The following is a 27,427-nucleotide window of genomic DNA, read 5'->3' on the forward strand; positions in this document are numbered from 1 at the left end:
CCAGCCAGCACTAACCCCCAGCTGCTCTGAAACCACACTGGGTCACGTTCTCATCCCCAACATATCAGCACTGCCCCAACGAAGCTTACCTGGCCCAACCGTATGGACCATGGCCACAGACGGGATATGAGAAGCACAACTAAATTTTGCTTCAAGCTGTGCCCTGGTGCATCTACCATCTCTGGGGCTGCATGTTCGCCCAGTGTTTGCCTCAACCAGTGCCACCCCACTCTCTCCTTACCTCAGCAGAATCAGCACACATCCAGTTACAACATCCCTCTGTGCTTAGCAGTGCTACAGAAGCATTTCTGCATCTTCCCAAGGGGTGAGGTGCTAAGGAGCCTCCCACAAGCAGGCTAGCTGGAAATGCTGTTCCTGCTCTCTCTCTGATTTGTGCAGAGCGTGCCCACCCTGCCATGGGTTTCTCCTGCTGTTCGGGTATGGATAGAAGCCTTTGCTACGTGTTGTGAAATCTGACGGTGATAAAAGCATTGTGAACCAGGCAATCTGCTAGTCACTTTTTTTGGTAAGGCTCACCCAGGTGGCTTTGTAGATGGAAGGAGGACATTGGCATATTCTACCTGTGATTGCCATATCAGGCTCACCCTTCACCAGAGCAGTTTGGAGGGGAAAAGCCGCTAAGATGTGAAGAGCAAAATATTGTACAAACAGCTGACATCACAGGAAAACGGGTCACTTTGTTGTTCACTGTCTGTAAGGCTGAACACACAGCAATCCCTGAAAGGGCACGTGAGCTGCACCCACAGCTTTGCACGGCCTATATGTTGTTATCTGTGCCACACATGCCAGATTGGAGGCCAGATCTCACTAACTGTGAAACAGTGAATTGAGCATGAAGTACTTGCATTAAAGTACTAGTACGTAGTACTTGCAGTAAACCACTGAGTCACAAGTCAATTTGCAGACTACTGCTCTCTAAAGCCTTAGATTCTTAGCACACAGATTCTTAGAGAAGGAGAAAAACAAAACCTACAGGTGTGTGCAGCTGGCACATGGAAGATGACCTGGTTTCCGAGGCTTCAAACTACTAGCTGGTGCTTGTTGCAATCAGCCTCCGATTTTGGCCAGTCATCCCACAAGTCAGCTCTGCTGAGTGTCGCTGTGAATCATACTGGTGGCCCTGATCCCCAGTGTGGAGTTAAATGAGTCAGGAGCAGCAAGCTTCTCCCTTCACAAGGTCCCCAGGCTTCAGCTTCAGCAGTGGTTCTGGATGCCATTTGGATCTGGGCAGATGGGTGGCACAGCCGTGTGGGTGCCTGCCTGCACTGGCAGAACAGTGTCCTATCAGAGCAGGTAGAAACCTCACAGCTCTGCAGGGATCCAGCAGATCACAGCCAGTGCACACCTTCTCCAGTGACTGCATGGCTCCCCAGGCCTTAACATGACTGATAGAGCAGGGAGGCCATAGAATAACATCGTCTTTAATGAGAGGAATACAGAAATACAATGCATCATGGAAAGAGCAGAGTGCTACAAGCAGCCCATCCTGGCAGGGAGCTGGAGGGCTTTCCAGGCAAAAATCCACACTGTCTTCTGCCAGCAGCAAGTTCACAACACAGCACCAGGGCAGGGTCCTGGTGCTCTTTAGCACTGGCTATGGTTTCGTCGTGTGAAGGAATCACTGGCCCCAGTGCCTTCCCACTTCACTTGCGGGCCTTGGCAGTTGCCAGCTGGCTGTACTGTCCATCATTCCGCTCACCAAGGGGCTAGGGAGGAAAAAAGGCAGGGCAAGCTACAACTGTGTCTGCCCAGTCTTGCAGGAGGAAGCTGGCCAAGACCCCCATTTGCCAAGGTTTCAGCAAGCTCCCTCCACCCCCCTCAAGCTTAACAACCCCAGAGAGGAACAGGCAGAGGGCAGCTGAGTCTGCACCATCCTACAGGTCACTCAGGGGGAGGCAGCTGTGAACCTCCCAGCAGAGAGTGACAGCACCACACCCCACCTCCCCAGCAGCTGTGCCATCGTGGCCATGTCATTCCAGCCAAGAGGAGCTGCTGACACCCATGCATGCACACAAAAAAACATACATACACACATGCACATGCATGCTCACCTGGTAGAGCTGATCGTTGGCTATCAGGTTCTGCCTGTCAGAAGCTAAATAAAGAAAGACTGTGGTCAAAGATCAGAAGGAACCATGGGCAATGTGGCAAGCATTTGCAAACAAACCCAAGTGGCTGGCTGTTTTGACTTCCTCTTGGGGATATGACAGAAAGCTGCTGTCCTGGGGACGATATTTTGGAGAGCATTGTCTGTTTGATGGCTTCTCCCAGGAAGCTAAGCTAGGGGCTAAAGGGCACACGGAGTGATCCCTCCCAGGGCTGCCCCAGACAAACTGGCTGCTGTCTGGTGCCTGTGTCACACAGTTACTGAGCTACGTGGCAGTGATGAAAGTCCCCAGTACCAGGCAGCCCCAGAGATGCCCAGGCACTTCCTGTCCCCACCCGTGGGCAGCCAGTGGGCTCTCCCCTCACCTCGTGACATGAGTCCCTTATCTTGCCCAGTGATGCAATACACAGCAATTGCCAGCAAGACAGTGGCGACAACATCTGCGACCACAATCCCTGATATGGTGGGAGCGTCCACTTCAATGCAATTCTGGCACACTGAAAACACAAAGAAAACAAAGACTGAGAGCAAGACTGGGACCAGGAACCTGCCCCTGGACTCCAACCCCAGTGGCTGTCTCTCTTCTGCCACCTGGGTTGATCTGAGCCCAGATTGCTCTGCCAGCTCAGGCAGGCTCTACTCTCTGGACAGCAGAGACCAGAAATTAAACTTGGTTTGCAGGCATGACCCAAGCCAGTGGCACAAGCTGTCATGTGTGCCCAGCACTCTGATCTAGCCACTCCTGGAACAGCAAGCCACAGCACAGCAACCACCCTCAGGCTCTGGGAAATCAGTATTTCCCTTAAAAACTGGCTTACATGAAAACTCTAGAGTCCTGGTTTCAGAAACTGAGCTTCAAACACTCACTTCGATAGTGCACGTGGAGAGTGGAGTTTACGTTTTCATCCCGCTGACATGTGTAGGTGCCTCTGGGATCATCGTAAATTGCTCCCAAGTCCAGCTGCCTCATGTTTCCTAATTCCTCCTTACCTTTCTTCCAAAGGTAATTTGGTTTTTGATCATCTTTGCTTTCTTGACATTGCAGGAACACCTTCCCACTGACTTCTTTCACACTCATGCTCAGTCCTGTAAAATAAAGGAGAGCAGAGAGTTTCATGGCTGCGTTCTCAGCTCTCGCAGTGGTGCAAAGCTCCTGAGTGTCCTTTGTAAAGATGGCTGCTCTAGAAGCATTGCATTAAGTTGTCCCCTAAGGAGTGAAAAGGATGCTGCAGACAGAAACCTCTGCAAAAAGCCGATTGCCCAGTGGAAAAGCAGTCCAACGTTCAATAGATGGTTACTCAATGCAGCTCTAGTGTATAGATCCAATCCCCCTCGGAAGGAAAACTAACTGGAACCAGGCATCTGCCTGGGCTCCGTTCAGTCTGCATGCATGTGAGCCTCACCCTGCACACAGAGCACATCGGCAACAGAGAGCCACTACGGGAGAGACATTCCAGCAGCGAGTGAAACGTTTCTCTTAAAAACAAAGTCAGGAGCAAAACCCAGACAGCAAGGGAAAAGAAAACATGAAGGGTGACAGCGGAAACAAACATTCCTAGGGAAAACCATGTAAAAAAAAAAGCACAGAACTGCTTCTTTGGCCCCTTTGCCATCCCCACGTCCCCTGTGCCCCACTAGGCAGCAGTCAGTGGGCAGCACCCAATGCCTCTGGGACTTACCATGGACGCCCAACTTGGCCACAGCCACGCAGGCAAGCAGCAGCCAGGTGCCCAGGGCCCGTCCCTTCCACATGGCTCGGAGTGATGGCAACTCTGTGTGCTGCTCAGGGGAGAGGAGGCGGGGGAGAGCTCTGACGGTGAAGAGCAGAGCTTTGTCAGGCGGCGGAAACACGGGGCTGAGGCTTCCCTCCAACGACAGCCTCCTGCACCCCACCACAACGCCCACAGGGGGCCATGGGGGGAAGGTGTGCCCTCACAGCAAAGCCAATGGTACCCTGGGCTGCACCAAAGCTCTGTGCAGACACCTCACCTGGTGCACTGCATCCACAGGTGGAGTCCTCAGGGCAGGAGAGACGTGGAGCTGTTGGAGCGCGTCCAGAGGAGGGACACAGAAATGGGGCCGGGGATGGAAGCCCTCCCTGCGAGGCCAGGCTGAGAGCTGGGGCTGTGCAGCATGGAGAAGAGAAGGAAGGGGAGAGCTGAGAGCGGCCTGTCAGTATCTGAAGGGGCTGTGAGAAGGAAGGGGGCAGACTCCATAGCGGGGTCTGTGTGATAGGAGAAGGGGAAATGGCTTCAGACTGCAAGAGGGGAGATTGAGCCTGGAGATAAGGAAGGTTTGGCACTGAGGGCGGTGAGGCAGTGGCACAGGTTGCCCAGAGAGGCGGTGGTGCCCCGTCCCTGCAGACAGCCAAGGTCAGGCTGGACGGGGCTCTGAGCACTGCTGGAGCTGTGGCTGTCCCTGTGCACTGCAGGGAGTGGCACCAGGCGGCCTTTGAGGGTCCCTCCCAGCTCAGACCACTCCCACCCCCCCAAAGAAGGCACACACTCGCAGAGCCGCTCCCCGTCCTGTTCTGTCCCCTCCCAGCCGCCGTCCGGCGCTGTGGCGGCCGCTGTTCCCGTGGTGCCGCGCGGCGGCGGGCCGGAAGATGGCGGCGGGCGCGGGTTCGTTGGTGGCCGCGGTGTTGGCCCACTCGGGCCGCCTGGACAAGGAGGATCTGGGCACCCGCATCGGGCGGCTGTCCCGCCGTGTGGAGGAGCTGAAGGCAGGGCCGCGGGGCGCGGGGCGGGCGGCGGGGCGATGTCGGTGTCGGTGACGGTGATCTCTCCGCAGGGCGAGGTGTGCACCATGATCACCAAGAAGTACAGCGAGTTCCTGCCCGGCATGCAGAGCGCCGAGGAGTTGGTGGCCAGAGTGGACGGGCTGTCCCGCAGCGTCGACCTGCTGAGGGCCGGCGTGGAGAACGAGGTCACCGCTTTTGTCCCTTTCCTCCGGGTTTAACCCCAAACTGTGCCCTCCCCCCCCCCCCGGCCCCGGTGTTTACAGAGGGCAGAGAGGGACGGCGTCAGCCGTAGGGTTGCTTTGGATGGCACACATTGCGGAGGAGGAATGAAACTCCTGGCCCTGTGAGGTGGGCCGGGCGTTGTTCCCATGGCTCAGCGCTGCTCCATGGGCTGGGGCAGAACGGGAGCACTGAGCTCCTTCTGACGGCCTTCGGTTACCACATCTTCCCACGCCTTGAAAAACCTTCTAATGTACACAAAAAGAAGCAGCTTGTTGGAGTTTCTGGTGCTTATAAGGATCCTTGTGGCAGAGACCCTGATGGGTGGCCATAGAAATTACAGACACGATCTTTCTCACGTGCCACAGCAGGTGTGCTGCTAACACCAACCTCCCGTCCTCCTCCCTGAACCACTCAGGGCAGTGTGAGCCACTGGATGGCAGCCAGCCCACTGCAGGGAGTGGAACCAGATAGCCTTTAAGATCCCTTCCAACCCAAGCCATGATCCTGGCAACAGGCATTTTCTCTCTCGTGCTTTTGTTGTCATCAAGAGGAAATCTGCCTGCTAACATTTGGCTGCTGCAACTGAAGTGAGAAGTGTTTTATTTTAGGTTCAACGGGACCTAACCGTTGCTGTGGCTGAATTCACTGAGCTGAAGCAGCAGCTGGAGCAGGACACGCTGGTTCTGAGCATTCTGAAGAAGCTGCAGGAGGTGAGGAGGAGATGTGGGATTGCAGCTTCAAGTCACTGAGCAGTAGTCTGCTGCTCTGCCTGTGGCACTATTCTGGGCTTCTCTTTTGAACACCTCACTGCAGCTCCTCTGTCTCTACCCACGCTGTTAAAAATCTTGTAGTCTGATAGCAGATACACAGTTGTATATGATCCTCTTTCGTTGTTGCAGTTTGATACAGCTCTTAAGGAGTACAACACTGCACTGCTGGAAAAGAGGTACATTGAAGCAGCTCAACAACTGGAAAAGGTGATGATGATTTCTTAAACATACGACAAAACTGTGGAGAAGTACTTTCAGTAGGTTTCTCAAGGCCTGCTGTTACCCATGGTTTGTGTTTGACCTTTCCCACCAGGCACGAAGCAGCCTGAAAACGCTGGAATCCCGCAAGGGCTTTGAGCTGAAGATCCTGAAAGCACTGCGCACAGAGCTCACGGTGCAGACACAAAACATGCTCTATCATTTAGGAGAGGAATGGCAGAAGTTGGCTGTGTGGAAGCTTCCTCCTTCTAAAGGTACTCGCAGTTCTAATGGGGGACCGATTCTGGTTCCGTTGTCCTGTGTGGTGACACAAGATGCTCAGTGCTCACTTCTGATGCTCTTCTACAGAGCCACGTTTTGTGGAAATGAAGGGAGGTAGAATATTGCTTTAGGCACCAGCTGAGAAATGCAGCAGCTCCTCAGATCTGCTGCGTCTCAGAACGTGCTCTGCCAGACAGATGTTCCTTTTCTTTAGAAACCATTGGCCCGGAGTCAGTGATGCATTCAGAATTGCACTTATGCACCCTGCCATCAAAAGAGGAAGAGATTGCAGGTCCACCTGTTGCTTCTGTGCTGCAGGCATTTGCTGTCCTTGGAGAACTGCACACCAAGCTGAAAACTTTTGGTAAGGCAGACCTGGCTTTTTCTGTTGTTCTTTGCTTCCCATTAAAAATGCTGCTCTTTGCTGGGCCTCCATGTGTTTTATATAGGTAAAATGGTGTTTAGTGAAACCAGACCCAGTGTTTTTTGCCTTGTGAATGTTCTCTGGTACAGCTAGTCCAGGTGGTGTTTCTTCCACTTCATGTGGAGAATCTCTGCATCCAAAATAGGTTGGGCCTCACTGGAAGTAAACCTGCCTGCCTCCTGCTGTTGGAAACCATACACTTATTTATGTACTTCATTCCTCAGGCAAGTTGTTGCTGAAATACATCCTCAAGCCACTGATTTCGTACCCATTTCTTCAGCCATTCGTAGAAGAACAGTCAGATGTGGTCATCCTAAAGTTCAAGTCTGAGAAGCCTGACTTGGATCATTCCTCTCCTGTGGAGGTTTTTGACAAGATAAAGTTCATTCTTGAAGTTCTCCATAAATACCTGCTGAGTAAGTTGTCTCTCCCTTTTGGCCTTATTCTGAATTGCCAATCAACACCTTGTTCTTGTGATTGGGGTGGAAGCTCTCTTGAATAGCTGGGTGTTAAGCAGTTGTCTGCAAGATCTAAGCAGCTTTTAATGCTATAAAATAACGTAAATTCATAAAAATATCTATTGATCAGAACTGTGCATGGTTTGGATATGAAGAATATCTTCATTATGAAATTGTGGAACAGTTGAAGTACACTCTTCTAAAAGACAGGAAGAATTGAATGAACTGGTGAAGGCTCCAATCCAGGAAGCAGATATATTAAAACCCAATTCTGTTCTCTTCAATTCAGATGTGCCTGTTGAGCAGTGTGTGGAAGACAAAAAGGAGTGCAGAGTGACACTGGCAGAACTGCTGGGTGATATGATATGGGAAGAGCTGTCAGACTGCCTCATTCAGAACTGTTTGGTGAATTCAATCCCAACCAACAGCAGCAAATTAGAGCAGTATATAGAGGTAGGTCTCAAAATCTTTCAGATTTATGTAGTGAAAATACCACGTGACCATCTTCCACTGAAAGCTGCATCTAAAAGACTATTACTGTGTGATCGTGGCCTCCAACTGAGCCAGCTTTTCCCAAAAGATTGCTGGGAGCTGTTAGGCAGTGATCCTTCCAGCCAGGTTTTATCCTTTACTTTCAGCTGAGTGGAAGAATTTCTATCCAGCTTTAATGTTGTTATTTGATTTTAGGAAACTTGCAGTCCTCAAGTATCAATGGAGAATGTGTGTCTGCTCATTTCAGGTGATTAAATCCACAGAGGAATTTGAAAAAGCCTTGAAGAAAATGCAGTTTTTGAAAGGAGACACAACAGATTTACTGAAATATGCCCGTAACGTCAATTCCCACTTTGCTAACAAGAAATGCCAGGATGTGATTGTGGCAGCCAGAAACCTGATGACCTCAGAAATACACAATACTGTAAAGGTACTGCTGTTGCACTGTCCTGTTTTTTACTGAGGGAAAATAACATAGCTGTTGAAGAAGGCTTGTCTAGGACAGCTGAGTCCTTTTTGTAGAGGACTGCTGTTTGGTGATCCTGGCAAGCAAGAGTTTCAAAGTCTTTTTAGAAGGTACTCAAGAGGTTATCTCACCAGCTAGGTCTTTCTTAAAATACTCAAAGCTTACTTTTGTAGGTTTTTCTGGCCAGGGATAGGAAAAGAAAATGTAGAGGATCACTTGCAAAGCTTGCTTCTAGGCATGAAACTGTGTAGGTTTTCATGACCTGTGTCATTCATAAGCCATGAGACCTCCAGCAGTCTCAGGGAATTTCTGCTGCTTAATGATTACCTTGAGGCTCAAATCAATGTTTTCTAACCTCACACAGTCTCCTTTCTCTGGGCTTTAAATATAGTTATACTTTTCTTTTGTTCTCCCTTAGATCACGCCTGATTCCTCTGTAGCCCTACCAAAACTTCCTGATCCTGGGTCTGGAGATCATGTTAAAATGCAAAAGACTTCTAAACTTCCTAACGAGATGGTCAATTTGGAGAATGACTCTAAACTGAGCCAGTACACATTTTCTTTGCCCACGTGCCGCATCAGTGCATCGGTGGAGAAGCTGATGGAGCTGGCTTATCAGACGTTGTTGGAGACTACAGCCAGCACAGATCAGTGGTAGGAATTATATCTCAGCCTGTAACTTCTGGGAGTCAGCTATATATTGCCCTTGGCAACACTAAGCTTCTGCTAATAGATGAGAAGAGACTCATGAGAGCGGAGGGTACTTAAAAATTAGAATGAATCATTAAAGTGTTTTGGCTAAAGGCTGCATGCCTGAGTTTGTGCAGTAGATTGGTGCAGCCGGAGCACTGGTTAACCAGAGCAGCCTTTCAGGCTTTATGTTTCAAGGAGCATTCAGGTGGGTTTTGCCATATTTGAGCTATTGCAGCAGTAACAGCATGGTGACTACGTAGTGAGCACAGGGCAGTTCACAGCTTCAGTCTTTTGTTTGGGAGAAATGCTACTGCTGTGTTCATTGCAGTACTTTATCGTGTGTTCTGCTTCTGTTGTTTAAAAAGATAAAAGCAGTTTCTTTTGTCCCAAACCAATAAGGGATGGCACCCTAAGGTTCTGAGGTGAGTTCTTGCTCCTTTTTGCATGCGTGCTGAGTGCAAGCAAAAAACACCAGCTCTGCATCTGTCAGGGCTCTTGAAAGAAAGGAGTGGAATGTTCTGAGAAGCTGCATACAGCCAGTTTTAAAAACTGAAGCTCACAACCCTGAAGAGGGAGAGTTTCCCAGGTACTGAATGCCCTGCTCTGTACTGTGGCAGAGAGGGCTGAGTACGTATGCATACCTACTGGGAGAAAGGACACTGCTCCCTTTGTTTGTAGGGTTTCACATATCTCTGTTCTGACATGTGGTCTGAAGCTCATCTCTTCCACGCTGAACTTACAAGGTCATCACAGCTCTTGTGAGAAGCCTTTGTGAATTGTCGAGGACGTTGCCTTTATTGCCATCCCCTAGCTGATTTTGACAGTTTCTTCATTAAGGAGAATGTGCCTCACCACTAATAAAACTCCTTTTTAAGGGTGGGGGGGGAGGGTGAGAGTCACCTGGCACATAGGATGTTAATTCCACAGACAAACTGATGTGAACCTTATCTCCTTTGTAGCTGCATACAGCTCTTCTACTCCGTGCGGAATATATTCCAGCTGTTTTATGATGTGGTGCCAACATACCACAAGTAAGTGTGTGATGTGCATTACTTAAGGCCTGCTTTGCAATCAGAACAGTGGTGTTGGAACCATCCCACTCGATCTCTCTTTTGTCCAGCACATCCAAAAGTTACTGAGGACTTTCTCCAGTGGGAAAAAGCTGATGCTTTTAGTCTGTTAGGAAATCATACCTGTTGCAAATTATTTGCTTGAGAGTTTCTTAGCTGGTGGTCTTACGACCAAAGATAGGGTTTTTAATATTTCTTTTGGCATGAATGAGATTGGTTCTGTGCCTGCTGGCCCTTGTGTGGGTGGGAGCACAGGCAACATGAGCTAGAGTTGCACCTTCAGTACATAACTGAGTCTTGTAAACTGGATCTTACAAACCTCTATCATATCCAGCTACTGAATAACTAGAATAGAGCCTTCACCCTTGGCTTTGACGAGGGGTGGCCTTTAAGATTTTTCCTGTTGCTTTCCTTGTAAGAAAGAGCAGCAATGAGGACTGAAAGTATACTTTTCTTCCAGCTGGTGGCTTTATCAAGCATTGCTTGCAGTGAGTTACTTGCAACATCACTAAGTCGGACTGTTTTTGTAATGTCTTTATGTCAGTTTAACAGAGCCAGGCCTAAATACTTGCATTTCTTCCTTTCCTCTTCTTCCTGAGACAGAGAGAACCTTCAGAAACTACCCCAGCTCGCAGCTATTCATCACAACAACTGCATGTACATCGCTCACCACCTGCTCACCATGGGACATCAATTCCGATACCGCCTGACCAACATCTTGTGTGATGGAGCAGCTACTTTTGTAGACCTGGTACCTGGCTTTAGGAGACTTGGTAATTTTACTTTTCAGTGCTGAAGTGCTTCCATGGGTGATCTGGTAGTTAATACCAGTGTTTGTTGCTGAATGAATTACAGTGTAGCTACTGACTCACATAGTCAGCTGTTATTTATGAGTTTTGGGCAAGGAAGTCTTGGCAGGGAGGTCTGATGGAGCTCCTGGCTCTGAGCAATACAGCTGTATAGGACTGGGCAATTTAAACAGGGCTCACCTTATTCAGTGCATATTCCAAGAGCAGACTGTTATCCAGTGAGGTGTTGTGGCACTCAGATATTTGGGGTCCTGCTGCTGACTGACCCCCCTGTCACTTTCTTTAGGTTATTCTTTGGAAACAAGTGCTGAGATAAGCTGCTATTAGTTTAACAGGAACCTGTCATCCACAGTGAGCCCTGCTACTCAGCTTTCTCAGAGTGCTGTAGCAATCCAAGCTGTGCAAGAGCTTATTAAATGCAGTGGCTGGGCCTGATTGAATTGGTTCTGCGAGAATGATTGGAGACTGGAAATTTCTATTAAAATACAGCATCATGGCAGGCTTATTATTCAGCACTTATGCTTCTAAAACAGCGTCTAAACCAGCATCAGCAGAGCAAACAAATCATTGCTTAATTGCTTCTCTCTGCTTGTTTTTTCTCCTAAAGGGATGGAGTGTTTTCTGGCCCAGATGCGAGTGCAGAAAGGAGAAATCCTAGAGAGGCTCTCAAGTGCCAGGAATTTTTCTAATATGGACGATGAGGAAAATTACTCTGCAGCAAACAAAGCCATAAGGCAGGTAGGCAAGGCAAAGCTGAAGTTGGATGAGCTGTTGTCTGTAGATGCTGCCCTTGGGCTGCGCCTCGTTTTGTGGGATGCTGAGTTCAAGTCTGCTTGCACCCAGACAGCAGTTTCTTAATCATGAAGTTTTGCTGTAGTACATATCCAGGGTGTTTCCTTTTTCAAGGAAAGGGTGTCACGTTTCTGATAAGCTGCAATGCAAACTGAAGACATTGCTGTCTTTTAAGGAACATCTGCTGTGTGTGATACTTTACTGCCTTATGCTTCTTTAGAACTTGTTTTGGTCTGTGTGCAGTATCCTTATCGTTTTGTGCTTCTCTTAACATTCTTCTTGATAACATGTGGATCATGTGTGGCTGTTACATTCCAGGTATTGCATCAGTTGAAAAGATTGGGAAAAGTGTGGCAAGATGTCCTTCCAGTGAACGTGTACTGCAAGGCCATGGGCACCTTACTGAACACAGCGCTCTCTGAAATTGTCACTAGGATTGTTGCCCTAGAGGTAACTGCATGATATGGACATGCCAAGCATTAGCATGCTCTAAACAGCTAGCATTTATGACCTCAGCTCTTTACAGGCTGACGTTTCAGGGGAGCCAGTTTTAGTCTATATCTTGAAGGGCCCTTCCACTGTCAGTTAGGTGAATAGGGATTCTTTTCCTGCAGCAGCTGGGGTGCTTTCTTATGCTGTGCCTACCAGAAAGCTTTGCTTTCTTTGTTGTGCTGGCATTACCTGCCAGTTTCCTTGTAAACCAATCAGACCTTCTTCATAACCACTCTGCCTCACAGTGAATCTGCTCTTGAGAAGCACAGTCCTTGTTCTGAGGTGAGAACTTGATTAAATAGCTATTTGTGAAACACATTACATTTGCTTGAGAATATTAAATGCAATCCAAACCGTGGCTTTTTGCCTTCATGCACACAGCACCGTTTTGGGGTTTGAGTTGGTTTTTGTCTTCATTTCACTTACTGTTTGGTGATCTAAAATGATATCAAACTGCTCTTTTAATAACAATTTGTTCAATTCTTGATATTCTTTGTTCAATTCCAGGATATCTCTGCAGAAGATGCAGATCGGTTGTACTCACTCTGTAGGATCATGGTGGAGGAAGGACCTCAAGTTTTCACTCCACTGCCTGAAGAGGACAAAAACAAGAAATATCAAGAGGAGGTTCCAGTCTACGTGCAGAAGTGGATGATGTTCAAAGAGCTGATGATCATCCTGCAGGCCAACCTCCAAGAGATAGTAGATCAGTAAGTGTCTGCAGGGTAAACTGAAAAGTCTGCTTTAAATACCTAATTAAATAATTCTGGACTCGGGTTGCATGCAGATAATAAGGAACTAACTTGTTTTGCTTCCAGACTTAGTACTGTTCCATGCCTGTAAATGCTTGATGTGTTTCACTCTACTTTAACCATTCATCGTAGGAGTTGGGGAAGTGCTGTGGCTTGATGTGAATGGCCCAAAGGTTTGTTTTAACACGAAGTTGCCGTGCAGTTTTCTTAACCAAAGCTCTTTCTCCCTCGTAGGTGGGCAGATGGGAAAGGACCTCTTGCAGCTGAGTTCTCCCCAGCAGAAGTGAAGAGTCTGATCCGAGCCTTGTTCCAGAACACAGAAAGGAGAGCAGCAGCGCTGGCCAAGATCAAATAGCTCTGTTAACTCCTACACGTTGCATCTTCTGATAAAGCGAGAGAGAACTGAATCTTTTAACTATTTTTTTTTTTTAGATTTGACCCTTCTTGTACTGGACTCTAAAAAGCATAGCATTGGGTATGTGCTTCCTGGGGGCTTGACTAAGGGAGAGGTTTCCTAGCTCCCTGTATTTAGGGCGAATGGTTTGGCTCTGTGAGTCTCAGACCAGGAAATCAAAGGTGAATAGCACATGAACACTAACTGCTTCTGCTCCATCTGCCAGGCAGGTGGAGTTTGGGCTTGAAAATGCCATTTCCTCCCTGGAGGTATTATGCGCAGATCCTAGGTTTTGCTTTGAGTTGGTGGGTGTACAGTCCTGGTAAAGAAGAGATGCTTTCTGTGGTGTTTGCTAAATCCCATCCTCTTGGATTTCATCTTCCTGTAAGCCCAGCATAGGCAAATAAATCAAGTCTTCTCTCCAGCTTCTCTTTGTGAGAATGAGCAGTGCTGGCAGATGGGGCTGTCATGCAGCGTGCAGTACGTCATCTCAAGCTTGTTTGCCTAAGGGGCTTACAGAGGGATTTCTATTTCTCACTCATCAATCTTTCTTACCTATGCAGTTTTACATCAGGGGACGTGCAGCCCCTTTGTCTCTTACCTCGTCTGTCCCTGCAAAATACAGATGAAACCCACCGTTGGTGGTAGCATTTGGTTTCCTAAGAATGCTCAGGTGCCAAACTTTGCTCTTCCCCACCTGTTCTGCTCAGGTTTCCCTGCAGAGCAGACCTCGAAAGAGTGAAACTGGAGGGGGAGGAAGAGGAGACCTCATTCCACGTCAGCTGTTTACTGTGTCAGAGTGTTTTGCACAAGTGGCAAAATTCCTCATGGCTTTATTTCTCATAGCAAATATCTTCAACCTGACTTTCTGTCTTCAGTCTCACTGCCAGCTATGAAAGCCAGTTCTGCTGCTTCCTTTCCCCTTCTGTCTATGAAGCAGTAGGTCTGGCAGCTGTTGTCTTCGCAGTAGTAACTTTTCTGTCCTTTAAGAACGAGATAAATGTAAATAATATAAGAAGGGAATTAAATGTGCACCCATTACATTATCTTTTACTTTTCTGAAGGCCACACTTAAGGCTTTGAGAAATGTATGTTTATTTTAATTGGAAAACTCATCAATAACTGTTGTTGAGCCATAGCCCTGAGGCCACGACTACCACTTGCTGCACACAAACTATTTCCTACCATGTAGTGCTCGCAGACAAAAGTTTCGGTCCTAGAGAGCTAAATATCTTAATACTGATGTATCCTTTTATTTTGGACTTGGATCTGAATTCTCTTTGCATTTCTGACCATGGGTGCAGTCCTTGGCTCCCAGCTGCAGAACTCAGCAGCTCACAGCACGTCCAGCCTGCAAGAAGGCAGCAGGGATGGCAGGCATCACTTGGACCTCCAGCTCCTCCTTATATCTTGTGTATTACTCCCCCCCCCATCCCCTCTAAGCAATTCAGCCAAGGGCTCAGAACGGTCCCACACCGTTTGTATCTCCTGGGGAGCCCTTGTCCTTTTACACACAGCAATCAGAAAAACAAACAAGCAAACAAACAGCACTTCTCCCGCGTGCGTTGTTCACACAAATGCAATTTGCTATTTTCTTTAATAAACTATTTATACTGCCCCCGTGTTCTGGTGGTGTCTGGGGCCGTTCCTTTAGGGGTTTTAGGAACAGTGTGAATTAGTCCTGGGCTTTCCTTCACTTAGATATGCAATGGGCTGTGGGTCACCGTGGGAGTTTTCTCATCGCTTCTAGTAGATCTGGGCAAAGAAAAGCAACGGAGCGCAGTGGGGTGAGGGCAGGGTGCTAACAGCAGGGCTGGCTGTGAGGTTTCTCTATGCACACACTCTGCAACGCACACAGCTGCAACTGAGGCCGGAGCTGTGCTGCTGTTGGCTGCAGCCATACCTCGGTGATGTGATAAATCCAGGGCAGAAGCTGAGCCACGTTGGTGTAAACCCCCGGGCGGTTTGGTTCGGCGCAGCCCCGGCCCCAGCTGACGATGCCCACCAAGCGCCACGCCAGCTCATCCTGGCAGACCAGGGGGCCCCCGCTGTCACCCTGCAGCACAGCAGGGATAGGAGCACAGCAGCATTCAGCCTCAGAGCCGCTCCGCTCTGCGCCTGCCCGCAGCCGCCCATCACCTGGCAGGCATCGATCTTCCCCTGCGGGTACCCGGCGCACAGCATCCTGCCCGTGAGCTCTCCCGCGTACATGCACGAGCTGTTGCACCTCTGGGTGCTGATCAACGGCACGAGGGCTTCCTTCAGCGTCTCGGTGAGCTGTGCTGGGGAGGGAGGGAGAAGTCAAGAGGGGAATGTGATCGTAGGGAGCAGGAGGGGGCAGAAGGGGCCCCCAGTACAGGAAGGATGTGGAGCTCCTGGAGCGGGGCCAGAGAAGGGCCACTAAGATGGTCAGAGGGCTGCAGCAGCTCTCCTATGAGGAAGGGTTGAAGGAACTGGGAACGTTCAGCTTGGAGAAGAGAAGGCTCTGCAGAGACCTCATTGTGGCCTTCCAGTACTTGAAGGGAGCGTATAAACAGGAGGGGTAATGGCTGTTTGTGAGGGTGGATAGTGATGGAACAAGGGGGAATGGTTTTAAACTGAGACAGGGGAGGTTTAGGTTGGATATTAGGAAGAAGTTTTTCACCCAGAGGGCGGTGACGCACTGAACAGGTTGCCCAAGGAGGCTGTGGATGCCCCATCCCTGCAGGCATTCAAGGCCAGGCTGGATGTGGCTCTGGGCAGCCTGGTCTGGTGGTTGGTGACCCTGCACATAGCAGGGGGTTGGAACTGATGGTCAGTGTGGTCCTTTTCAACCCAGGCCATTCTATGATTCTATGAAGATGAGCTCACACTGAGGAACTCGTGGGGCTTCAAGAGGAGGGAGAAGCAGTGGCAGAACCGCACACACAGCACAGGAAGGGCCAGCAGGGAGCAGGGACAACGCTTACGTTGGTCAGGCCCGGTGTAGCCCCAGCCCGACACCCAGCACGGCGTGCCCGGGAGCAGGTCCTGGTGGGAGGGCAGCAGGCACAGCGCTCCAATGGTGTCTGGTGGTGAGGGGATGTGTTGGGCCCAGGACTGCTCATAGCACAGCCCCATGTGCCTTCCCAGCAATGTGCAGCTCTGGCATCACCCAAAGCACAGCCCAGCTGCACACGCTGCTCCCCGGATGCCAGGAGAGGCTGAGGGTGCCTCACAGCAGCACCTTACCTGAGAAATTCAAGGGAACCCGCAGCTTCATCAGAGCAATGTCATAATCCATGCTGTTATCATTGTACAGCGGGTGAGAAATAACTCTCTCCACCGGCACCCCGACCTCCTGCTCGGCCGAGCCACGAGTGACGCCAGCACGAACCGTCCAGCCCAGTGCTCTCCGCCGCCGGTAGCTGAGGGGACAGAAGGGCTCCCAGGGCAGTTCTGAGCCCCCAGCACAGACCCTGAGCCCCACTGCAGGTGCTGCGCTCAGGGCAGCTCTGTACCTGTGCACGCAATGGGCGGCGGTGACGATCCAGCGCGGTGCCAGCACGGAGCCACCGCAGCGGTGCCGGGAGCCGTGGCGGACACTCACCTGCCATGGCCAGCGCCCCGGGGCAGCATCCACGCCCCCCACCACGCGGCCCCCCGGTGCCGTTTGCTGCCCGCAGGCTGCAGGAGGGCCGGGGCTCAGTGGGCACGAGGGTCTGGAGGCCGCAGGGTATGCAAAGAGGGGGCCACCCACCTGAGCACTGCAGGGCCACAACACGGCCCGACTCGCAGCTGCTCCTGTGCATGGGGACGGTGGTCAGGGAGCTGCATGCTGGGGGAAGGCGGCGCTTTGCCACCCAGCTGAAGGCACACACCAATCCCACCAGCACCGCCCCGGCCCACCCTCACCTGATCTGCCACGCGTCCGCCAGGCTGGACCCCACCTGGGCAAACTCCTGCCCGTCCTCCACCCTCACATCCGTCAGCTTCACCCCCTTCTGATGTACCGCTCTGCAGAAGGAACAGCGGCGGCCCAGGGAGGGGTGGGCGGCTGCCCCGCCCCCATCCCCACCAGCACCCACCTGAGCGCCCCGAGGTGCCGGCACAGCCGTGTGCCCAGCGTGGGCTGCCAGTGCTCATAGCAGGCCAGCAGCCATCGGGACCGGTCCTGCGGCCGCACCGCCAGCAGGGAGGCACCCGCCTGGATCCTGAAAGACACTGACAGCACCGACCTCACCTCCCCGCAGCGCTTCACGCAGGGCCTGTAGAAAAACAAACTCCAAAGCAATCTGTTCGTAGCGGATGATAAACTGCACGTAAAGCTTTTGAAGCGTTCTCAGTGCAGCTTTGCTGAGAGGGCGCATGCAAAGGGAGGACCACGTCGTGCACTGCTGCCAGGGAACGCAGTGGGATGCAAAAGCAAAGCGAAACCATTGCAGCATGCAGCTGAGCTAAGAGAGTTCAGCAGAGATTCACTATCCAGGAGCATCCCAGGTTCAGCAGGGGCAATGGGAAGGGGGAAACCTCCTCCAGGCGCCCCGCGGACCACGGGCTCCTCCTCCTCGCCCTCACTGCACGCTGTCACCATATCTGATGTCTGTGGCTTGGCCAAGCCCTGGTGCGGCTGTGGACCCCTGAGGTGCTGCCCTTTGGGAGAGGAGAGCAGTGGGTGAGGAGTGCGGCTGGGCAGGGTGCTGGGCACGGAGCTGGGGCTGTTGTGCAGGCACTGACCCAGCAGCCAGGCCCCGGACAGTGCCGCCACCAGCAGCCCCATGACCCCAAGCAGCAGCAGCAGCAGCCTCCAGGTGGTGCAGACAGTTTTGGGTGATGCGTTGGCAGAATCTTCAGGAAACAGAGAGAGATGAACACAGCCTCATCCATCCCTCACCCCTCCATCCCCTGGATACGTCCCCAGGTCCCTGTGCCCCTATGGGACACTCCAACCCTTTGCCCCAATGCACGGAAGCCACGGGTTCTGCAGGAGGCTGAGACCCAGGCAGGACCCCTCGCTCCCCCTGCCCACACACAACTCACCGTGCCCCATCCTCAGCTCTGCTGCGGGGCTCTCACAGCTCTGTGCAGCATCCCCAGTGCCAGGCAGGTTGTGGGGACGGTGCTCGGCTGCATCCGGACCCTGGGGAAAGGAATGGGGAGCAGATCAGTGACAACACAGGTGCCATGGAAGAGGACGGCTTTGCTCAGCAGCACTGCTCACCATGCCAGCACCGTGCACACAGCCACTGCTTCCCCCCAGCAGCTTGGGTTTCCCTCCCCGTGCCGTGCGCACCACAGAGCTCAGGGCGTGCTGAAGGGGCTCCTTGTTTCAGCTCCCAACCCATCTCCCAGCTGCCGTCCCCCCCTCCCTCCCCCCAAACTCCTCCGTGAGAAGCACCCAGAGCAGCCCCACGGCTGTGGGCACGAGCAGCAGGCAGGCTGCGTCGAGCTGGGCAGACCAGAATGGCCAGCCCACAGCTGCTGCTTATCATCAACTCATCTGCAGAAGGCCCAGGTGCTGCGGGGGAACAGCCCCAAAGCCCCGTGCCGGGCTGCCCCTTTGGTGTTTAGGGGCAGCTTCTGGTTTTCCATCTAATTTCTTGCTGCTGGATGACAGCCGGCCGCTGCCATGCAGGAGGGGGAGACTTCCCAGCTCCCAGCTTGAAAAGAATCTTTTCTTTACACGCTCCTCCAGCCCAGAAGGCACAGCTGATGGCTGTTACTCAAACGATCAATACGTTTTTAACGCTGATTACTCGAGGAAAGCCCCATGAGTGCTTCACCACAGCTCTGTCCCGCAGGTTCAGGCTTGGCAGGGGACCCAGCGGGGCCAATCCCAAACACTTCACCTTGTCCCTTTGCCATCCGCCTCTATGGGAAGCTCCTCGACTCCAGGAGAGGAAGATACATTCCAGAGACTCAACATTTCCCCCTCTGTTATTCCCACACGCTGCCATAAATCCCAGCCCAGGTCTGGATGCTGCAGTGGCTCTGTTTGGTCCCTTATCTCTGCAGGGATGCAGTCCCAGTGCCACAACTCGAGGTGTCCCCACGTGCCCTGCAGGCCACCCCACAACTCCACCTAAGCCAGGCAGAAGAACCTCAGCCAGATTCCTTTTATAATACTCTTTTTATTTGATTAAAGAATTTGTATCCTTTGTATACACTGGAATGTGCTCTATTCCCTAGGCCATTATTGTACAGGGTTACAAAAACTGGGGTTCTGGTTTTTAAATATTACCCTCCAACAAATTTAATAAAAATGCTCCTTTGATGTTTGAACTAAACTCGACTCCATTTTAAAATCATACAGACAAGCGACTCCTGAACACAACTGAATTAATAAGATTCATCGTCTACTTCACTACGGAACAGGGTTTGCTTTCCCTCCCCCAGAACACATCACCCTCCCAGGGAAAGAATCAGTTTATTTCCTCGCTGGCGCTGTTAACAGAGGAGAGACCGCTAACTTCTTTGGCAGAGGACCCTACGGGAACCAACACGCTTTCACCAAGCGTGCTCTGGAGCACAGTGCATGGTTTTAGGGCTTCTGAGGACAGGACGCCACTTGGATTTCACCTGCACGTTCAGCCCAGCAGCCCTTCCCACACAGCAGCTGGGGAGCTCCCCTGCAGACCGCATGCTGTGTTGGTGACTGCCCCAAAGCAAGCGGGTGGGATGGATGTGGGGGGAGCACAGCTCTGGGGGACAAAGTGATGCTATGCAGGCAGAGGAGCAACAGCTTTCTTGGTGCTGCTCGTGCTCAGATCAACCCAGCAGACCTTCAGGAAACTACCACTTCCCTCCTCCCCTCCCAAGCACCAAGAAACAACATGAGTTTGTGACAGGTCCTAACCCCACTCCTACCGTGCGCAGGTGAAGCAAAGCAGGCTCCACGGCTGTGTGCACACCTGCACCCTGCCAGGTAAAGCAATTCAGCTTACCAAGACACCACATAGCCTGAGCCAGGACGTGAACCTTGGCCAGGGAGTTACTGCAACACAGCAAACCTTCGGACAGCCACCTCTGGGTGTTGTTCTCCCTGCAGGGCAGACTGGAGTGTTCAGAGCCGCAGCCTGTGCCACCTACAAGCCCACTCTGACCCAGCCAACACCAGGAGAGGCCCAAAGGACTCCCACAGATCTGGGGCTGAAGTCCACTGCTGTACAGCAGGGCTGGAGCGACAGCAAGGAACACTGCAATCGGATCTGAGCTGCGAGTCCACTTCTTCCAGATGGAAAAGTCCAGAGAAGCACTGCATCACTGAGTGCATTATCTTAATGCCTGTTTTCATCACCAGAAGCAAGAGTTGAAGGCTGAGGAGAAATTAAGATGGCAGCACCAACAATGGAACAGTGTTTGATAATTAAAAATGGGCGAGTGTGATGTCTAAGTAGGCTCTGGGACTGAGCTCCAGTCATCTTCATGGGAGATGGGGAAGTGTCAAAGCCAGGTTCTCTGCAGAGATCTTGTTCTCCTGCTAGCCAGTAATAATCTGCCAAAGAAATTCGTAGCCTTTCCCCCCCATGAACATGTCAATTCTCTGCCAAAAATGTCTGTGACCCAGGACACTGCAGATGGCACACAGAGCCATGTGTCTCAGCAGAGAGAGGGCTGTGGCGTTCCAAACATTCAGAATAAACTTCGGCCTCTTTTTTTTTTTTTTTTAATTTAAAAATTTCCTTTGCAATTCCCCACAGCTGGCATTACAGGATTTCATACTTGTCCACCAGGAAGGTGGTTTCAGTAGAAAACCTTACAGGGCTGTTTCCATCCACCTGGGTCACTTTGGTAACCTGCAGAGATAACACATACAGCGAGGTCAGCATTTCACATCACTTCCCAACACAAGAAGCACAAGTTTCCCACTCTGACACAGTCAAGGAGGACGGAACCAACCCAGAACTTGTGAACCGTAAGTCAGTGTTTACAAAAGGTTTTGGTCAGAGGATGCTGAGGTAGCTTGACAAAAGTAAAAATCACACTGCGAAGCACTAAGCCCCTTCAGGAACCAGATACTGGTGTTGTCTGCTCTCACCCTGACAGGCAGAGGAAGGGGCAGTCTCAAACACACACTGAGCATAAGCAAAGCAAGAAAAGATCACAGCACTGTGAGGAAAAAACTGCCTGTGGGGGACATGCTCTTCTGAAGACGACAGCACAGCTAAAGAACATCAAGGACAGAGGCAAACGTGGCACAAGCACAGCCAGACAGTCTAATTGCAGCTACAGCACAGTCTGCAAGCACTCCCCAGTGAGTGCGGCTCTCAGAGCAAGCCCTGCACTAGTGGTGACCATACCTGTATGTTGCAATAGTTCTTTTTGGAGATGAAGGAGACTTGTACTGGAAAGAAGTCATTTGGCTGCCCTGCTATGCTGAACTCCAGGCTGCCACTCTTGTTTTTGGCATCTATCACTGGCAGGCACCACTCAAGGAGATTTCTCCGGCTGTCATGGCGATACTCGCCATCGATCTCCCCAATCACCGGCGCACCAACACCAGACCTAGAGAAGGCAAAGAGAACATAGGCTTGGCCTGACCTATAAACCCAAGAGGGTCAGGAGCTGACAGGACATACGAAGGGCCAGGCACAGGGCGTTACTTACGGTAAAGGGATCATGATGACCACGTCATTCAGTTCTAGGCTCTCCTCCTGCAACTCGTATTCAATGTTAACATCGCAACTGTTCCCACTTTCTGATGGCCAGCAGTTAACTGAGAGTAGAAAAACAGTATGCTGAAATATATTTGTACAGGCTTTCAAAAGATTATGTACTTTGAAAAGCAAAGTAGAACTCTAACCAAGAAACTCTGTCACATAAAATCTTTGTTTTCTTCGAGAATGGAAAACAGAAATTGGTAATAACAACAGGTGCTATCCAGTGGAAGGCACAGAGAAGTCTTCACCCCTTCAACTTCACAGTGTCCCTCACTGTGGAGCCAGCCCAGCTGCTGCAAGGTAAGGTGCAAGCAGGCAGCTCGCAGATGGACACCAAGCTCTCCCAGCTGAGCTCCCACCCGCCCTGCACACACTTGCACTCACTTGTCAATGGAATGAAGGACTCTTCCGTCGTCTGCAACCTCCACTTCAGCACACCCACGTCACTGTTAATAGGGAATGATTTCTCTGGGTTCTTCAAACCAATCTGTGATTCTGCAGTAAACAGCTTCTTGTCCACATTTGGGTGAGTCTGAAATGGGAACAAAAGCCGAGGCTGTGTCAGCTACACAGTTACTTCAAGCCTAAGGCAGACCTGTATTTCAGATAACCCATGTTCCAGTAGGACAGCCCTACACATCCCTGAGTACCTCCCTCTGAAAAACACACCTTGTTTCTGCGTCTGGTTCAGAAGCCCTATCATAGGGCATGCACTTATCAGCCTGAAATTCTGTCTGGACTTCTCAAGTCCAGCAGGATCTTTCAGCAGGATCCAGCCCAGTATTTATACTGTAGTCTGTGGTGACTACTCCCATTTTCAACTTATTAGCTGAAAAGGCTGGGATAAGATCACAGGACACTAACACACTCAAGTATGGCTGATATTTTGCCCTAGAGAGCAGTATAAGCATGTACAACAGCATAGCACACCAATCACTTTACCTGTAATTGCACTCCCCTCTTGTCTTCATTTTCTACATGCAGGCGAATTCGTGCAAATTTTTCATCAGAGATGTGCAGCATGATCATGCCATGCAGCTCCATATTCTGTAAGCCTCCATCACGGCCACAAGTCAAGGAAATTTTCTCCTCTATTTTCATATGCACACTGGACAAGCAAGATAAGAAACTAATGTTCAGCAAGGACAGTCCATATGCAGTGAGCACATGCTCCAAAGAGCATGATGGTCCCTAACAGAATGACACTGACAGCTCAACAGATGCACATGTCAACTGAGGGGAACGTGGATCTATGAATACAAGTCTGGAATGAATGGAAACTCGTATCAGCAATACAGCATCTTGATGTGCTGTTCACTCAGAATCCTTCTACCACACAGCAGAATGGCTCGCAGCAGAAAAGAGCTTCTGATTTGCTACACATCAAAGAAACTCTGAATACTTGTATTCTAAGATGCAGTAGGACAGGAGCTATTTGTATCTGGGTAACCAAAAAAATTACAGCTACTTTAACTCATCTGTTGGGAAAAAAATAACCAATGAGACACATTCCAGAAGGCATAGGAAAATTCCCAGTCTCAGCGAAACAGAGGATGTGCATCTCATTTTAACTAGGGCACTTTCAAATCACACAAGCTATCTACTCTTTTGTTGCTGTTCTTTCCCAGATTTTGCCCATCATCTTTTAAAAGGAGAAGGCTAGATCATAAAGCAGAGCAGAGATCACAAAGCAGGGAGAAGACTGCTTTCAGAAGAAGCATAATACCTACCTCTCCATATTAATGGGCGGTGCAAGAACTTTGGCTGCTTCTGTAGAGCGTTTGCCTACAGAAGTCATGATGTTTTCTCCCTCTGATTTCAGCTTGTCCACAAAGTTGTCCACCTCCTTCCCTTTGGCGCCAAGTTTCAAAGCTTTACTAGGACCTGATGGTCTAAATAAAATGCACAAACATCTCCAAGTCAGCTCAGCACAGCAGTTTCATCCTTCCTCAATCTAATCTTCAAGTGTTATAACTTGACTATCCCAACAATATTAAGCACATTTCAGTAAGAATACACACAGGAGAGGCCTGACCTTCCCTATCTTCCTGGAGAGATGGAGGCATACACAGAACCCATAATTACAGTATCAAATGCTCCTTGCATGACCAGGGGAGAGAAAGCTCTTGATTCCCAAAATGTAGCACCAGCTGACAAGCACTAAGAGACCACACCAGTGCCAGCCATATGCGACCACTCCCTTATGTACCCACACACACACCAGTTACTTCAGCACCTGTTTATCCACGAAGACTCAGGAGGAAGCCAACTGAAACCCTTCAGACAGCACTAACTGCTGCCAACCGCACACCTACCTGGACGGCGCTGGTGCCACTTTGGGCTTCTCTGTTTCAATGATGGTCTCTGTGATCATTGCTGCTGTTGTGCCCCCAGACACAGCCGAGCTGCCAAAGCCACCAAAGCCAGGTGCCTTCTTGCCCAGTCTCTCTGCATCCCTCCTGGCCTGCTGCAACTCCTTCGCTTTACGACGCATCTCAGCTTTTGCTTCACGTTCCTGAGTCTGAAATAAAAGACAAAAGAGAATCTTTTGATTCTCAAAAGAGAATCTGCAATCTCAGTCTTCTTCTGTACAGCAGCTAATACCCTCTTCTTACAAACACTTCTTGAAAGAAGCAGGAATGGGCTTTTAGTGTACAGAAAAGCTAAATATCTTTAAAACCCTTACCAAAGTGGAGTAACATCTTTGCATTACAGAGTAGTGCTACCCAGAGCACCTTGCACCACAATTACTTCCACCCACCTCTCGGACAGCTCGGAACACCTTTTCTTCATGCGAGTCCATCTCTGTGAAGGTCCGAATTTGTGCCAAGTTTACATTCTCACGGTAGCCCAGGGCAACAATTTCATCAAAGGCAAAAATCAGGTCAAAGCAGTGCTCGGAGATCTCATTCTCCTCCAGAGCTCGACAATATTCAGGGATCTAGGTAGGGAAAAGCATTGAAAACAGATGTAGATGTGACAATCAGCACCCACTAAGCCACTTTTCATTCCCTTACATTGTTGATAAACAGGATGAAGTTTTGTGACTACTTGTTTTTCCTCAACCAAAACACTAAGAAATCTTTTAGCACAATTTTAACTTTGTAATTCACAGTAACCTACAGAAACACACCACGTGATGCTACTTAGTTTCCTGAAGACCCTTCAGCTGCACAGAAATAGATTATGAAGTTAATAAAAAAAACAACTGCAAAAACTCATTACTTAGACATCCATTTAGAACACTGCTACACTTCTCAATCGCATATAGTGAAGCCACATTATTTTTAGAAGGAATGCAGTTGCTGCCTAAAGAATATAGAGAATATTTGACACTACATTTACAGCATCATCCCTTTGGCCTCACCAGTTAAACGGCAACCACGGATTTCTCACGTGTAGTTCAACATTACCACAGAAACATCAAAGGTTACTTCCAGGTCAGGAACAGGCTGTAGGAAATCAAGTTGTTCGGTGGAGGCAGAGTGCTTCAGCTACAGCTCACCACCAGCTTCCCTTGTCATGGCACTGTTTTGGGCTACACATGTGAACTCTGCAGTAATTGACCTGATATGTAGATCCTTACCACTCTAGAGAAGAGTCGGAGTGTTTCCAGGTCTTCCAGGATGTTGCTGTTTTTCGTGGTGATGAGCACCATGTAGAGCTTCTCCATCGGCTGATACACGTACCGCACACTCTCTGTTTCCACAAAAGTGTGCTGCTTCCCAGTGTTCATGAGTTTTGGGAAAGCTGCCAGCAGCCCCTCGATGCGGGTTCGGGTCATCTCCACGAACTGTCGGGAGACGATGGCCTTCCCTGCCTTTGTGCAGACAGCTGCCGCCAACAGCACCTATGGGGACACAGACACGGCTCAGCTGCACCCATCTCGGACACTCCACAAACCTGACGCAGCACTGTCTGCAAAGAAAGGATCACTACCAACTACACTTTACCCCCCTAGTGAGCTCGTTTCCCTAAAGCATGATTTTAAGCACCTTTCTGCAACAAGCACTGAGAATTTAACTATTCCACAAGCAGATCCACTTCTGCTACTCTCTGCAGACACGCTCCAGCCCACCTTCTGTGCTAACATTTAAAGCTCTCAGTCCTACATTCAGGCAGATGCAGCAAATTCACCTCTTCCTCCATATACAGGGGTATGACAAAACCCCAAATATGCTTTAGGCAAAAGTCTGCATTACTGAATTCTCTGCTAGTTCAGCCCCAGCAGAAAAGTCACAATAAATACCAGAACGTTTTGAAATGTGACATTTCTTCCCAGTGCCACACTTACCCTAAGCCAGGTTAATAAAATATTGAGCATTATATTAATTACAGCACGTTGTGACTGTCCTGGGCATCTCATAGATGTTATCACACCAACAATAAAAAGGCAGTAACACAACTGCCAATTTACATTTTCTCATTCTCTCCACCTCGGCTTCTTCCTGAAATACTCCTCTCACAGATTAGTTTCTTAATTAACATAGTCAAGATAAGGCAGTTTCTAAAGCTAAGATCCTTTAACTCCCCAGCCAATTTTAGTCACAGTATTCTAACAATGAGAGAAGCACCAGAAGCTCTTCAGTGTACGCAGATTTCAAGCACGAACCCCAGCCAACAGCACGGCCAGGTGAGCAGCCAGCACCTGGCACAACTGCTGTATGCTGAGTGGCCACAGGACCCCTGTAAGCCAGGTACATCCTGAAGAGAGCAGGTCAGGCATAAGCCTCCATTCCCCAACTGCTCTCTGCAACGACTATGAGTGCACCACAGCATAGAAGTCCTGGATGGCACCACTGATCCCAGCTGCACCTCGGCCTCTGCTGTCTCACCAAGTGTCACCAAGCAGCAGGTCCTGTTCCGGGAGGGAAAGCTCACAACTCCACGTCACCCAGAGACAACGGGACCCAAGTGACCTCCACCCGAGCTAGTAGCTCAGGCAGCAAGGAACGAGGCCTGGCTAAAGATGACAATCTTAACACTGCAAGCAACCTTCACGTTACACATCGTGTAGTGAACCGCAGGCAGTGCCCACCAACTCCCCCGTCGCAGACTCCGTAAGCGGTGCTGCCCGCTATGTGAGGCTCCGCTGCTCCGCAGGAGGCAAAGGCCGTGCCACGTCCAGGGCCGGAGCACAGCCCTGCCCGGCGGGGCTGCACGGCCTCGGGCAGCGGGGCTCGGGGGGCGGCCTGGGCCCTTCGCAGAGCCGCAGCAGAGTCTGAGAGTCCCGCAGCACCGCCATGCACCCGCGGCCCGGGGATACGGCTATGGAGGGCGGGCGGCCGCTGGGACGAGGCCGAAGAACCGCACCAGAGCCGCCGAGCAATGCAGGGCCCGGACAGGCCTCGCGAACCCTCAGGGGCCCGGGCCGGCCGGCAGCGATCCCCGAGCACCGCGGGCAGCGGCCCCACGAGCGAACGGTCTGCGGCGGGCGCGCCCTTACCATGGCGGCGGCGCTCGGCTCGGCGCTCGCTCCCTCGGCGCTCCGCGTCCCCTCGGGCAGCCCCACAAGATGGCGGCGCCGAGCCACGTCCCCAGCCGGAAGCGGCGCCGCGCACGAAGCGCGGGGCGGGGCGGGGCGGGAGGACCCGGAGCGCGGCCCTGCGGGCGGCCCCCGACAATAC

The 27,427-nt window shown here is 50.7% G+C and overlaps 4 protein-coding genes across 4 annotated transcripts; 1 reads left to right on the top strand and 3 right to left on the bottom strand.

The window, feature by feature from the left end:
- Window positions 1-1,424: 1,424 nt before the first annotated feature.
- Window positions 1,425-3,964, bottom strand: CD3D (CD3d molecule). The gene is made up of 5 exons (NM_205512.2): window positions 3,808-3,964; window positions 2,996-3,214; window positions 2,494-2,625; window positions 2,073-2,116; window positions 1,425-1,727 (listed from the first exon to the last, which is right to left on the bottom strand). The coding sequence occupies exons 1-5, from the start codon at window positions 3,878-3,880 to the stop codon at window positions 1,665-1,667; spliced, it is 531 nt and encodes a 176-aa protein (NP_990843.2). The 5' UTR covers window positions 3,881-3,964; the 3' UTR covers window positions 1,425-1,664.
- Window positions 3,965-4,713: 749 nt separating this feature from the next.
- On the top strand, window positions 4,714-14,800 carry ZW10 (zw10 kinetochore protein). The gene is made up of 16 exons (NM_001303453.2): window positions 4,714-4,850; window positions 4,919-5,053; window positions 5,699-5,800; window positions 5,990-6,067; window positions 6,174-6,333; window positions 6,555-6,704; window positions 6,989-7,180; window positions 7,512-7,675; window positions 7,962-8,144; window positions 8,599-8,834; window positions 9,833-9,904; window positions 10,547-10,716; window positions 11,360-11,490; window positions 11,863-11,994; window positions 12,544-12,746; window positions 13,023-14,800. The coding sequence occupies exons 1-16, from the start codon at window positions 4,734-4,736 to the stop codon at window positions 13,141-13,143; spliced, it is 2,346 nt and encodes a 781-aa protein (NP_001290382.2). The 5' UTR covers window positions 4,714-4,733; the 3' UTR covers window positions 13,144-14,800.
- TMPRSS5 (transmembrane protease, serine 5) lies at window positions 14,748-18,373 on the bottom strand. The gene is made up of 11 exons (XM_040652074.2): window positions 18,362-18,373; window positions 18,181-18,280; window positions 17,671-17,988; window positions 17,229-17,481; window positions 17,056-17,157; window positions 16,901-16,944; window positions 16,393-16,827; window positions 16,131-16,229; window positions 15,322-15,464; window positions 15,086-15,238; window positions 14,748-14,937 (listed from the first exon to the last, which is right to left on the bottom strand). The coding sequence occupies exons 1-11, from the start codon at window positions 18,362-18,364 to the stop codon at window positions 14,929-14,931; spliced, it is 1,659 nt and encodes a 552-aa protein (XP_040508008.2). The 5' UTR covers window positions 18,365-18,373; the 3' UTR covers window positions 14,748-14,928.
- Window positions 18,374-19,251: 878 nt separating this feature from the next.
- Window positions 19,252-27,349, bottom strand: ARCN1 (archain 1). The gene is made up of 10 exons (NM_001079499.2): window positions 27,247-27,349; window positions 25,387-25,650; window positions 24,562-24,741; window positions 24,116-24,321; window positions 23,531-23,692; window positions 22,743-22,908; window positions 22,185-22,332; window positions 21,748-21,856; window positions 21,441-21,645; window positions 19,252-20,936 (listed from the first exon to the last, which is right to left on the bottom strand). Exons 1-10 carry the CDS (start codon window positions 27,247-27,249, stop codon window positions 20,847-20,849), a joined length of 1,533 nt encoding a protein of 510 aa, NP_001072967.1. The 5' UTR covers window positions 27,250-27,349; the 3' UTR covers window positions 19,252-20,846.
- Window positions 27,350-27,427: the final 78 nt, after the last annotated feature.

Source organism: Gallus gallus, chromosome 24 (genome assembly GCF_016699485.2).
Source record: "Gallus gallus isolate bGalGal1 chromosome 24, bGalGal1.mat.broiler.GRCg7b, whole genome shotgun sequence".
NCBI classification, from domain to species: domain Eukaryota; kingdom Metazoa; phylum Chordata; class Aves; order Galliformes; family Phasianidae; genus Gallus; species Gallus gallus.

Coding starts and splice junctions, on each gene's coding strand:
- CD3D (NM_205512.2), bottom strand. CDS start 3,880: ATGTGGAAGGGACGGGCCCTGGGCACCTGGCTGCTGCTTGCCTGCGTG. Junction 3,215..3,807: donor GGCCAAGTTGGGCGTCCATG/GTAAGTCCCAGA, acceptor TTTATTTTACAG/GACTGAGCATGAGTGTGAAA. Junction 2,626..2,995: donor TCTCCACGTGCACTATCGAA/GTGAGTGTTTGA, acceptor TTGTGTTTTCAG/TGTGCCAGAATTGCATTGAA.
- ZW10 (NM_001303453.2), top strand. CDS start 4,734: ATGGCGGCGGGCGCGGGTTCGTTGGTGGCCGCGGTGTTGGCCCACTCG. Junction 6,705..6,988: donor CACCAAGCTGAAAACTTTTG/GTAAGGCAGACC, acceptor TTCATTCCTCAG/GCAAGTTGTTGCTGAAATAC. Junction 8,835..9,832: donor ACAGCCAGCACAGATCAGTG/GTAGGAATTATA, acceptor TCTCCTTTGTAG/CTGCATACAGCTCTTCTACT.
- TMPRSS5 (XM_040652074.2), bottom strand. Junction 16,230..16,392: donor GGTTCCCTTGAATTTCTCAG/GTAAGGTGCTGC, acceptor CCTCACCACCAG/ACACCATTGGAGCGCTGTGC. Junction 15,239..15,321: donor GGAAGATCGATGCCTGCCAG/GTGATGGGCGGC, acceptor GCTGTGCTGCAG/GGTGACAGCGGGGGCCCCCT.
- ARCN1 (NM_001079499.2), bottom strand. Junction 24,742..25,386: donor TCCGACTCTTCTCTAGAGTG/GTAAGGATCTAC, acceptor TTCCCTACCTAG/ATCCCTGAATATTGTCGAGC. Junction 23,693..24,115: donor GTGGCACCAGCGCCGTCCAG/GTAGGTGTGCGG, acceptor CATTTTATTTAG/ACCATCAGGTCCTAGTAAAG.